This window comes from Terrapene carolina, unplaced genomic scaffold, assembly GCF_002925995.2.
Source record: "Terrapene carolina triunguis isolate 2854851 unplaced genomic scaffold, T_m_triunguis-2.0 Scaffold111, whole genome shotgun sequence".
NCBI lineage: Eukaryota > Metazoa > Chordata > Testudines > Emydidae > Terrapene > Terrapene triunguis.
Window position 1 is genome coordinate 29,695,165 of NW_020664462.1, and position 12,167 is coordinate 29,707,331.

Below are 12,167 nucleotides of genomic sequence, written 5' to 3' on the forward strand. Positions count from 1 at the left end.
GGGGCTAAGAGGGAGCCTGCTTCTGAACAGAAACTAAGACAACTAGGTAAGAGGGTCCCTCAAGGATAGGAAGGAGGGAAGATAGCCTGACTGTGAGGAGGAACGTCCCAGACAAGGCATGGAAGGCCCCTAAATGAGGAGGGGCAGAGGATCGAGTCCCAAACCCGAGGCAGGGGGCAGGCTGTGACCAGGGCCAGGACGTGAAGGGCCCCTGCTAGCTGTGACCAGGGACGGAGGAAAGGGGCCCGGACCTGAAGGTGGGACGGGGACGCCGCTGGCTGTCACCAGGGTCTGAGGGGCCAGGACCTGGGTGGGGAGCGCCGCTGGCTACCGCCAGGGCCGGAGGGGAGGGGCCCGGATCCTCCCGCTGGGTGTGAACAAGGGGGGGGGGGGCCCGGACCTGAGGGGGGGCGTTGGCTGTCACCAGGGCTGGAGGGGAGGGGCCGGACCTGAGGAGGGGGCTCCCCCGCTGGCTGTCAACAGGGCCGGGGCGCGAGGCGGTGCCCGAGACCGGCAGTCCCACACCAGGAGGCCTCACCGGGCCGGGCAGCACGGCACCGGGCCCAGTCATGATCAGCCGGCCCGGGAGACTGGCGCCGCGCGGAGGGAGCGGCGCCGCGCGGAGGGAGCGGCGCCGCCTCACCTGGACTTGCCGACGCCGCTCTCGCCGATGATGAGGATCTTCAGCGTGGTCAGTATGTCCTCGTCCATCCCGAGCGAGCCCGACCGACCCCAACTCCCGTCTCCTTGCGCAGGCTAGTCTAATCCGCTCGTGACTGCGCATGCGCACGCAGCCCTTTTTATTTTTCACTTTTCTATTGCAGCCTCTCCACGCATGCGCTTTGACCCGCCTCCACTTACGAGTCCGAACTTCCGAAGCCTCCCCTGCGGCGCATGCGCTGTAGAAGGCGGTTGTCTAGCCGCTCACAGACAGGTGCGTTCGGTGACGTGCTGTCACCGCGCGGACCTGTCTGCGCGCCCCGCTCAGTTCCTCAGCGAACAGCCCCGTGCGCTGCGTCACGTGCGCAGACTGGGGCCATTGGCTGCTGCTCCTCTGCCACCGCCCTGGGGGCTGCCCGGGGGGTATGGCTGCGCTGCGGCCGGGATCAGCCCCCGCCCTGGGTGCTGCCCGGGGAGTATGGCTGCGCTGCGGCCGGGATCAGCCCCCGCCCTGGGGGCTGCCCGGGGGGTATGGCTGCGCTGCGGGTGGGGGCTCAGCCCTCACACCTGGGGGCTGCCCGGGGGTATGGCTGCGCTGCGGCCGGGATCAGTCTTCCCCGCCCCCGTAAACAAACTCGCACTAGCACCGCTCCAGCATGCCAAAAATAGCAGCATGGACGTTGTGACGGGGTGGCAGCTCGGGCTAGTCACCTGACTCAGACCCAAGAGGTGGGAGGGATTGGACTCCAGCCACCAATGGAGCCCTAATGTCCCTGGGCTATTTCTAGCATGGTAGTGTAACCCACACACCTTCTGGATGTGGTGTCCTGTCCCATCTAGTGGCACAAAGACTACTTAAAGAGAGAGATAAAATGAGTCTGCTCTACAGCCTTAGCTAACAGCCAGTCTGCTTTTAGTTCATGTGGTAGAGGCTCCTGCACTAAGCGCCAGAGATTCCAGGTTTGATCCTGCCCGGCGACAGACCCTGGTTGTCGGCATTACACTAGCTTCAGCAGAGTTAACAGTGTCTACCCATGCTGGGAGGGCATGATCACAGCTGTACTGTGGACATATCCTTATCAGTGACCAAATCTACATGGGAAAGTGGGACAACTGGCTAAATCAGGGGTCTCAAACACACGTCCCGCGGGGCTACTTCCCGTGGCCTGCCCTGGCCCCAGTGTGCGCCACTGCCACCCTGGAGCCGCTTTAGGTAAGCAACTCCGGGCCAGAGCCTGAAGCCCTCCTGCTGCCCTGAGCCCCCTGCCACATCCCACATCCCTCCTGCACCCCAACTCCCTGCCCTGAGCCCCTTGCCTGAACCCCAACCCTGTTCTGCACCCCAACCCCCCTGCCTGAATCCCGACCCCCTGCCGCACCCCTCCTGCACCCCACACCCCAACTCCCTGCCCTCATGCCCTGAGCACTCTGCTGCACCCTGCACACCTCCTGCACTCCCTGCCCTGAGCCCCCTGCCGCACCCTGCACATCAATTCCCTGCCCTGAGCCCCCGCCACACCTCTCCTGCACCCTCTGGGGGCAGGGATGGGGCGGAGTTGGGGTGGGGATTTTGGGGAAGGGGTTGGACTGGGTGTGGGGAAGGGGTGGGAAGAGGCAGGGCAGGGGTGGGGCCTCATGGAAGGGGTGGAGTGGGGGCAGCGAGGGGGTGTGTGTCAGTGATGCGGCCCTCGGGCCAATGAACTAGTCCTCATGTGGCCCTCCTGGTCATTTGAGTTTGAGACCCCTGGGCTAAATACTGTATTGGGGAAGGGGCTCTATTTAGGAGAGTTGGGGTCTTACCCCTCAGGGATTTGGGAGGGAGAAATTGAGGGCATTTGCCAGGGGGAGATGGGGAATTGTCAAGAAACAGTCTGCCCACCCTGTTTATCCATTTTCCCTCCTCTTCCATCATTCTTAGCCTACTATTCATCCAGTTATCCAGTCATCACAGGAAATAAAATTACTATATAAATTATACACAAATACTTGGGGAGCCAGGGCTAGAACCTTGTACTACCCAAAAAGAAGGGCCCTTCTTAAGCTAAAGGATTAGCAGTAGGTATTTTATTCCTTCTGTGCATCAGCTTCTAGAGGGCAAGTGCATATATACAGACAGACCCCTTCCATCCGGCTCTCACAGAGCCATTCTGTACTGGATGAAGTTTCAGGGTCCAGCTGAGAAGCAGCTCAGCACCATGATTCCTTTAAAAGTGCGGAGGGGTTGCCATCCATACCTGCCTGTCTTCAGGGTTTCAGCTGAAAACAGGATAAATTATTTTCTTGATTTAAAATAAGGTCTAAATTATCCCTCCCCTCCCCTCTCCCCAGATTACTTAAATAAACTTGGGGATAAGGGTGGATGACAAGTCACCCAAGAGGATGTTCTCAGGGCTTTCAGTTTCTCTGTGTAGGCAGATGTGGTACTTTTGGGAGTGGATATCACAGCTGAAGTAGAGAAAAGGTCAGATACTACCAAATGGAGACTAGCAAGGAAATCGTGTTGAAATGGAGAACAAAACCTCTTCCAAAGTGCTGGGGCACCCCATGGTACCCCTCAAAACTGAAATATTCCAGTATGTAATTGGAGGATTTGCTCAACCTATCCTTACAAATATTAAAATTGATGCAATCACTGCTTGAATACTGTATTCAGTTCTGTTGTCCACAGTTCAAGAAGGATGTTGAAAAATTGGAAAGGGTTCAGAGAAGAGCCACAAGAATGATTAAAGGATTAGAAAACCTGCCTGATAGTGATAGACAGTATTTAGCTCAATCTATTTAGCTTAACAAAGAAAATGTTAAGCGGTGACTTTATTACGGTTTATAAGTACATACATAGAGAACCAATATTTAATAACGGGCTCTTTAATCTAACAGAGAAAGGTATAACATGGTCCAATGGCTGGAAGTTACAGCTAGACAAATTCAGACTGGAAATAAGGTGTATCTTTTTAACAGTGAGGTAGTTCACTGGAACAATTTACCAAGGATTGTGGTGGATTCTCCATCACTGACAATTTTTAAATCAATATCTGATGTTTTCTAAAAGAGATGCTCTAAGTATTATTTGGGGGCAGTTCTATGGCCTGTGTTATACAGATATCAGACTAGATGATCACAGTGGTTCCTTCTGGCCATGGAATCTGTGAATATAAATGCATACAAGCTCATATATAAAAGTTATGTTGACATGATACAATATTGTACCAGTATCTTTTCTGTACCAACTGTACCTTTTTGCCTGTACAGACCTGCTTTATAGGGCTGATTACAGGTATATCAATAAATGTATTGGTTTCCCAATGTTCTCCATTCACTTCCCCCATCTCCTGTCCCACACATATTGCATATTTTGAGATTATTATTTTTTTCAGGTTAACATGACCCATCCCCCTTCTGGACACACTTGATGACACAGGCCCTTGTCTGGGAGACACTTGATCAGGATAAGAAGTAATGGGTTTAATCTGCAGCAAAGGAGATTTAAGTTAGAAATTAGGGGAAATTTTCTAATTATAAGGATAGGTAAACACTGGAATAGGCTTCCAAGGGAAGTTGTGGAATCCCTGTAATTAGAGGTTTTTAAGAACAGGTTAGACAAACACCTGTCAGGTATAATCTAGGTATACTTGGTCTCACCTGAACACAGAGGGCTGGGCTATATGACCTCGTGAGGTCCCTCTCAGTCCTAAAGTTCTGTGATTCCCTCAGGGATCCTAACTCCCAATACTGTGCTATATGAGCACAAAAACAATCATCTTATTAGATGTTACAGGCACATCCCTGCAAATAGATGCCTATGGCTGTGTCTCTTTATTGTAATATTCTGAGATGTGTTGAAGGTGTTATATATTATTTTATTATATTAGTGTGTATATAAATCCATAGAATTTTGGGGCCCTGTGCACTATGGCAGTTGCCCCCCCCTACCCTGCTTCTGGAGGGTGGGAACTCCCCGGTGAGAGAGCAAGCCCTCCCTACCCTCCTCCCACAGTGCTCCTGTCCCGCATGGCTGGCCTGGCTCTTCACTCTGACCTCTTGGATTTTTCCACATTATTCAGGAGTGACACTCCCCCTGTGATGTGATGCCCTGCCACATCCCCTTTGTGGCCCTGAGTTGCTTTGGGTGTGGGTGTGGGAGGGTGGTTTTTTTCCTCCAGTGGTTGGGGGCTCCACTGAGATGGGAGCCATATGCCAGTGCACCGAGTGCACATTGGTTAATCCGGGCCTGTTGAAGTCACTTAGCACCTCACAGAATCAGACCTTACATCTCAGTTTCCATTTAAATAAAAGAAAGTTTCTAGCGATTTTGCTTTCAAAGATATCTTTGAAAAAGTAAACTGATTGCCAGGATTGAAGGTTTGTTGCTTATTTTCCTGAAAGCCAGTGACAGCCTCTCCACCCCTTTACCCAGAGCTGATCTATGAAAAACAGGGCCACTGGACTCCTTGACTGATGGCTGCATGGATAAGTGCCATCTAGCTCATTACTGATTTAATGCTGATGCCACTCTGTGAGGCACTCTAAGCCAACTGTCTGCAGTTGGACCAGCTCCCATGCTGAGCAGATGTCACTTGTAGCCATAAGGATGGGTGACTCAGTAAGGTGAGATGCAATGTAAAGTATGGGATTGACAACAAAGTCTAGTCCTGGCTGTAACAGACTCCTTTGACAGTTTTGCCAAATCACTTAACCTTTCTGTTTTAATTTCTACATCTGTAGAATGGGGATAATAAAATTTACCTCAGAGGGTGTTCCAGCAATTGATTAGGTAGTATTTACGCAATTTCTCCAGGCTGCACACAAAACCTTCTGAAGCAGAGGTCCCCAAATTGTGGGGCGTGCCCCCAGCAGGAGTGGAGGAACATTCAGGAGGTGCAGCTGGTGCCCAAGCCTTTTCTGGAGTCCTGAGTATAATGAAAATGAGCATGCTGTGGCTGACCTCTCCTTTGAAGGCTCCAACCTATTTTTATGAAGGAGATGCATGATAATACTGTCTCTCTCCCTGCTGTCAGCAGCCAGGCTGAGCACTGCCTCTCCTGCAGAGATTCGCAAGCCTACACATGCTCAATGAGTTTCCGTGACCAGCGCAGAGGACTAAGGAACCTGGCATGTAACATTGAGCAATTAAAGTAAACTGCTCATAGTCAACACACTTTTAAGAGATGGATTACACATTGTTGTGATGATGATGGACAGGAACTGGCTATTTGGTAGGTGAGTAACATGAAAAATTGTGTTGCAGGCCTACCCAAAAATGCTAACGCTGCTTTTGATAGTGACATAATAACTTTGAACATTTTTCAGGAAAACTCAGTTCTTGCTGGTAGTGAAAATCAACACATTTTAAAGATAATTAAAAAGGTACTCTGTATTAATCATTTATAGACTATCCTGGTTTTATGCTAAAGGAATTTGGTACCTTAAGCAGTGTTCAAGTTTAGTTGTGTGCCTTTAAATGTGGCAAATTTACTAACTAAATGTTAGGCTTCAGTGCTCATTTCACGACTCACTGCACTTTATATCAGCTGGAAGATTTTGTAAAAGGCTGGCCAACTCTCCATTCTGTTAAATTCTGTTCAAATAAATGGATTAATCATTTAATCCCAACAAGTGCAAGCAGTAGTTTTAAAAATCAAAGCCACTTTTTCAGCACTGTGTCAATAACCTTTCAGCTTAACCAAGAACTGACTTTTGAGACTGACTGGATGCACTAAATACACTTTAAAAAATATCTCTAAAGCTACCATTAAAAAGGTATAAACATAGCAATGTACAAGTGTACCTCTGTTTAGGCATCACTTTCAGATGTGCATTCATTACATCTTAAAAAGGAGCAAAATATCTTTTATATTTTTAATTACAACAAAAGTACCAACCCTGAAAAGAATGGGGCAACAATCAGTAAAAGATCACAGAAGGACCAATGATACATGTGGCTAGTTCTGAACCTTGGAGTTTTCCCCCGGTAGCCAAATGTCAGTAAGGCAGAGGTGTGTACCTTGTAAGCATACTGAAACAATTAGGGTTGTGATGACATTTCTTTGTTCATAGGAAGTATATTTTTATCCAGTACAGTAATCTTAGAAATATTTTACCTAACACCATAAAAAAGTAGAAGTTAAAGAAGGGGCTATTCATAGAACAGACCAAAGTGACAAGTCAGTTTCACATAGAATATATATGCAGGGATCTTGAGGAGTTATAAAAAGAATTAGTAACACATTTCCAAAGCTTAGTATCCCCACTTCACTGCATTCATTTCTGAAAGGCTAACTCAAGACTTCTTGCAGATTTATAATGGTGGTGATAGAGCAAGAGATATTTTTCTGAATATAGGAAACTTGCTTGTGGGTGCAGATTAGGCTGGTATGTGTCTGTAAGCAAACCAGATCAAGTCATTTCTTAGCAATTGTTCTGGGTAAGAAAAGAAATAGACCACTTTTTTTTTTTAAAAATAGATTGAACCTGGAATAAAAGTTGTTAAAAGGAGGAAAGTCAGCAATGGGCCTTTTTTGCACTTGAGAACAAATGCCCTAATTTACCACAAACCAGTTGGTTTCATGACTTAATAAGGCTAATGCAGCACCTTACAAGAGCCTTTGCCCTCATACACATCTGCAACATATGGTTCAAAGGCTGCCACAACATATGCCATCTGATAAGTTAGGAACACAACCAACCAAGTGAAGAGATCCTTTTCTGGTATAGGAATATGGATGTGAGAAAGTGAGGAATTGACGAGGGCCCACGGTACAAGAGGGAATGGGCCATCTGTCTGGCGGTGCTGTGTCTGACAGGTTGAGAATCTGAATGCAGTGCCCCTAAAATTCAGGTGCTGGATGGAAGGTGTATAGTAAGTAAGGATGCCTGAGTAATAGGAGATATCTTCTCCCTCCTGCAGTTGCAGATCATGCTGCATCCACAAATTTCCAGGCTTAGACAGCAAGGACTGGGAATTGGAACCCAAGTTTCTGTGTATTATGTAAAAGGCCAATATTAGATTCCGAGGCTGGCCCAAGTCAACTGCCATTATTCAATTCTCTCCTATGCCCGTTCATCACTAAGTAGCCTTGGCAGCATAACAGCACACATTGTATATCCTTTCTTCCATCTTCCCCTATAAAAACTGCAGCATCACAGAGTGTTGATAAAATTTTCTTCTATATAGCTATTGAGTATCTATGTTTTCTGTTTCATCATGTTACTTTTTCATTTATAATATCTTATTATTTTGGGGGCTTATGCTGGAGCATACTGAGCAGCTGCAACTCTCTTTCAATGGGAAGTGGGGGTGTTCACCCTTCACAATGAAGTCTATTATAGTTGTAGTAGTAATAATAAATATTATTATAGTGTCTCACAGTTACATAATGCCCTTCATCCCAAAGTGATTTGCAAACTCCTTAGGAATCTTTTTAACAACTGCTTGAAGTGAAGCTACCCCCGCTGTAGAAGACAGCAACTGTTTAACAGCACACTGCAGTACTGCAGAACCATTTAGGACAGGAGCAAAGAAAAATACCATCTCTATTTGAAAGTGAAGCAGAAAGTTAGATAGGTAAAGACAAAATATAATTACCTAAATTAGGATTTGGGCAGGACAACAGCTAACACTCACTGGTACACTCTTGTGAAAATTGTAACGGGGGCCTTTAATCACAACTAAGGCTGCAAGTTTGTTTAGGAGATTACAGATTCCGTGACTTTCCGTGACCTCTGTGATTTCTGCCACGGCTGGTGCAGCTGGCTCCGGGGCTGTCCAGGCAGCTCAGGCAGCCCCCAGGTCAGTTGCACCAGCTGCTGCTGGGGCAGTCTCGGGCCACCGCGCCTCTGCCCCCCAACAGCAGCAGGGGAAGTTTGGGAGTGTGGGGGTCTCAGGGCTAGGGCGTGGGAGTGGGTGAGGGCTCTGGGCAGCGCTTACCTTGGGGGGGGCTCCCCGGAAGCAGCACCATTTTCCTCCCTCCCTTAGCACCTAGCTCTGTGTGCAGTCACCGCCCCCACAGCTCACATTGGCCGCAGTTCCTGGCCAATGGGAGCTGCGGAGCTGGCAAAGCGTGGAGTTAGGAGCTTAGGGAGGGACATGTCGCCACTTCCAAAAAGCCGGGGAGGGAGCCTGCCAATCCCACCAACTCCCCCCCCCCACAGCATGGGTCCTGGGCTGCTCCCACCCGAGCACCACGCCACCCCCTGGACAGCTCCCCCCAGCACTCGCGGTGCCCCCTGGACTGGCCCCCCAACACCTGCCACACCCCTGCACTCCCGAGCACCCTGCAGTGCCCCCTGGGCTTCCCTCCCAGCAGCCACGCCCCACCATGAGCACCCCCAGCACTCCCAAGATTTAGTCAGGGGTATAGTACAAGTCATGGACAGGTCACAGGTCGTGAATTTTTGTTTACTTCCCGTGACATGTCCATTACTTTTACTAAAAATACCGTGACTAAAATGTAGCCTTAATCACAACTAATGTTCAGAGCCTTGTTTTTACATTTTACTTGATGTAAAATACTTACTAATTAAACAATCCTTTCCCACACCATGCTGGGGTATTGGTTTGCTATTATTTTTAATATTTCTATTGCTTTAGTGTCCAGAGGCCTGCATCAGGATTGGACTCTACTGTGTTTAGGTGCTCTATGGCCACAGGTCTATGTCCTGAAGAGCTGATCCAGAGAGAAAAGCACACAACGGCCATCTTCCCTGCCTGTGCCCCACTCAGTCTCCGGTCCCTCCCCCCTGGGCCCCCCCCGCACCCCCCCCCCCCCCCCCCCCCCCCACCCCACCCCGGGACCCCCCCGCCCCTCCCTCAGCCCTGGCCCGTGCGGAGCCTCCTGGCTGCCCCTGTGCGTGGGAGCTGGAGGAGGGACATGCCGCTGCTTCTGGGCACTGCGTGAAGCCACGGCAGGCAGGGAACCTGCCTTAGCCCCGCTGTGCCGCCAAGTGGACTTTTAACGGCCTGGTCAGCGGTGCTGCCCGGAGCCGCCAGGGTCCCTTTTCGACCAGGCCTTCCTGTCGAAAACTGGACACCTGGCAACAGTAGTGCCAGCCACTAGACTCTGCCCTCCCCCTGCTGCTGTGTCGGGCCCAGATCACTCCTGCAGATTGCACGCAAAACAGAGGTTTATTAGCCAGCTGTTAACCCTAACTTTCGTCCCTGTCCCCCATGTCCTCAGCACGCTCAGCACCGGCACCCTCTCTGCTGCCTCCCTGTCCCCACAGGGCTCTCCTCCTCTCCAGGCTTCGCTCCCAGGCGTACAGGCCATACCGCAGGCCCAGCTTTTTCTCTAGGATGAGCCCGATGATGACCATCCGCTCGTCCAGCTGGCTTGAGGTGAAGGCTGCTGCCGTGCACGCGTCCAGGACTACGCAGCTCTGCGCCCACCCAGCCCCCTGCTGCCGTGGGTCTGCCGCCTTGAGAGACGTGACTCCTTCGCCTCCTTCTCCCCTGGTCACGCTGCCCCTCTGCCTTTCTCCTCGCCTGGATCGGGGGAGGCCGCCCCAGATCCCTGGAGAGGCCCATTCCCGGGCAGCCCCCTGGTCCGAGCGGCTGCGGCTGGCTCCTTTCTCCCAGCACCGTCCATCTTCTCCCCGCTGGAACACAGCTGGCATCTCGTGACCAGTGCCCGCGCGTGGACTTCAGCATTGAAGGTTACGCTTTTGGGGGACGGGGCGAGTTTCCGAGGGGTTGGGGGGGCTCCGCGCGGTGCAGCCACTGACCCATCGACCCGTCCTCTCTTCCCCACCGATGCCCTGGAGGTGACGTGTTTGAGGAAGGCCAGCATGATTCCCCTGAAGGTGGGGCCCTTCCCCTTGCAGGGGACGGACGGTGACTCGGCCCCTCTCCCTGGAGATGGACAGGGCGGGGGGCTGATCCCGTCCTCACTGGCGGTGAAGAGGCTACGGCACATCTCACACAGGTCCTGGTTTGCCTGGCTCTGGGACTCTCTGGTCAGTCTCTGGCCCAAGGAGCCAGCTGTCGGGAATCCCGGCTCTCCTGTGCCCGCGGGGAGGGCTCTTTCTCCCAGCTGGCTTTTCCGGCCCCTCCTGTGCTGCAGCCGCATGTTCATTTCCCGCCGGTGTTCCTGGGCAGCGGCTCTCAGCCGCTCAGCTGCCATGTTGGCACAGACGGCCTGGGAGCGTATGACGCAGGGCGGCAGGAGGAAGGAAGCCAGAGTCTTCTGCGCCAGCCAGTACAGCCGGTGTGCCACGGCCCGCGGAGGAGCAAGATGCACCCCTGCCAGCCTGGACTCCTCGAGCGCTCGGCGAGAGGCTGCGCGAGTGCTTTCTCCCGCAGAGGCCTTGGACTCGCTGCCCTCCAGAGACGACGGAGAGGAGGCAGACGGTTCATCTTTCGCCGTGCTGGGAGCTGCCGCGTCTCCTAGGAGAGTTACTGACCCCCTTGCACAGATACGCTTTGTCTGCCACACAGGAGAGCTGGCCCCCCGAAAGCGGGCGCCGTCCCGCCCCTCTAGCTTGCAGCATGGGCAGTCTGAGTACGTGCAATGGTCCATTTCCAGGTGGCCCACGATTTCCAGAGACAGAGGCTGCTTCCCCCCTGGGCCAAGGCAGCTGCAGCTCTGGGCCATTCTCCTGAAGCTGGATTCCGGCTCCCGCGAGATCCTCTTCTCATTCCAAAGGGCTGTCTCCACGGACGAGCTCCAGCAGCGCCTGCCGGTCCCCGCCAGCCGCGGAGCTCCTTCGCCATCGTGGGTCCTCCACCGCCCGGGACTTTCCTCAGAGCTCTGCTCTCTCTGCTGTGGGGCAGGCTCATGGGCCGCCGGGCGCAAGGCCTGTCTCTGGGACTCCTGGGCCCTGTGGGAAATTCCCAGCACCTTTTTCCTGGGAAAGTCCAGGGTGGATTTCAGCTCTGCTTTGTCCTCCGGGAAGCGGCGTGGGGAGCCGGGAGGCCCTTCCCCATCACTCGTCTGGGAGGTCTCCTGGCTTCTCCTGCTGCTGCTCCCCAGGGCGTGTTGGGGCACTGCCTCAGGGCAGCTGGCTTTGCCCTCCTTTACCCCCATTTCATGCCAGTGCTGGGAGTGGTGGGTGAGGGGCTCCCCGGGGCCTGGCTGGAGCTCTCCCGATTGCCCCGTGGAGAGGGCTGTAAGACCTTGGGGGGGTGTATGGCAGACATGGAGCAGGGGCTGGGTTTGGCCTCTGGGCTCTGCTCCTGCTGGGGCAGGCGGCAGGAACATCCGTAAGGACTCCAGGATCCTCTTGGGCAGGCCCCATCTCCGCTCCAGGGCCAGTTTCCTCATGTGCGACTCCAGGCGCTCCCTGGTTTTCATGCGCAGGAAGAGCAGGCTGCCCGTGGCGACGCTCTCTCTGGCTAGGGCCTAGCCCCGCCTCGGGGGCCCCCTCCCAGGTGGCGGGGGTGTGAACGCGCCCAGCGATCTCTGCACCATGTGCGGTAAGCCCCACTCGCGCTGGAGCTTCTGCCTCAGGATGTGGCTCTCCAGACGGTCTCTGGCCTCGGCTGTGACCAGAGGCGGCCCCGGGTGGGGCACCAG

General features: G+C 52.8%; 1 protein-coding gene across 1 annotated transcript in view; it reads right to left on the bottom strand.

Annotated features, from left to right (window-relative positions):
* The window catches only part of RAB18 (RAB18, member RAS oncogene family), a 27,642-nt gene extending 26,867 nt beyond the window's left edge, over positions 1–775 (bottom strand). Inside the window, exon 1 of the mRNA XM_024223626.1 lies at positions 644–775. Coding sequence (XP_024079394.1) covers positions 644–711 — 68 coding nt within the window. The 5' untranslated portion in view covers positions 712–775. The remainder of the gene's footprint in view (positions 1–643) is intronic.
* Between the last annotated feature and the right edge of the window lie 11,392 nt (positions 776–12,167).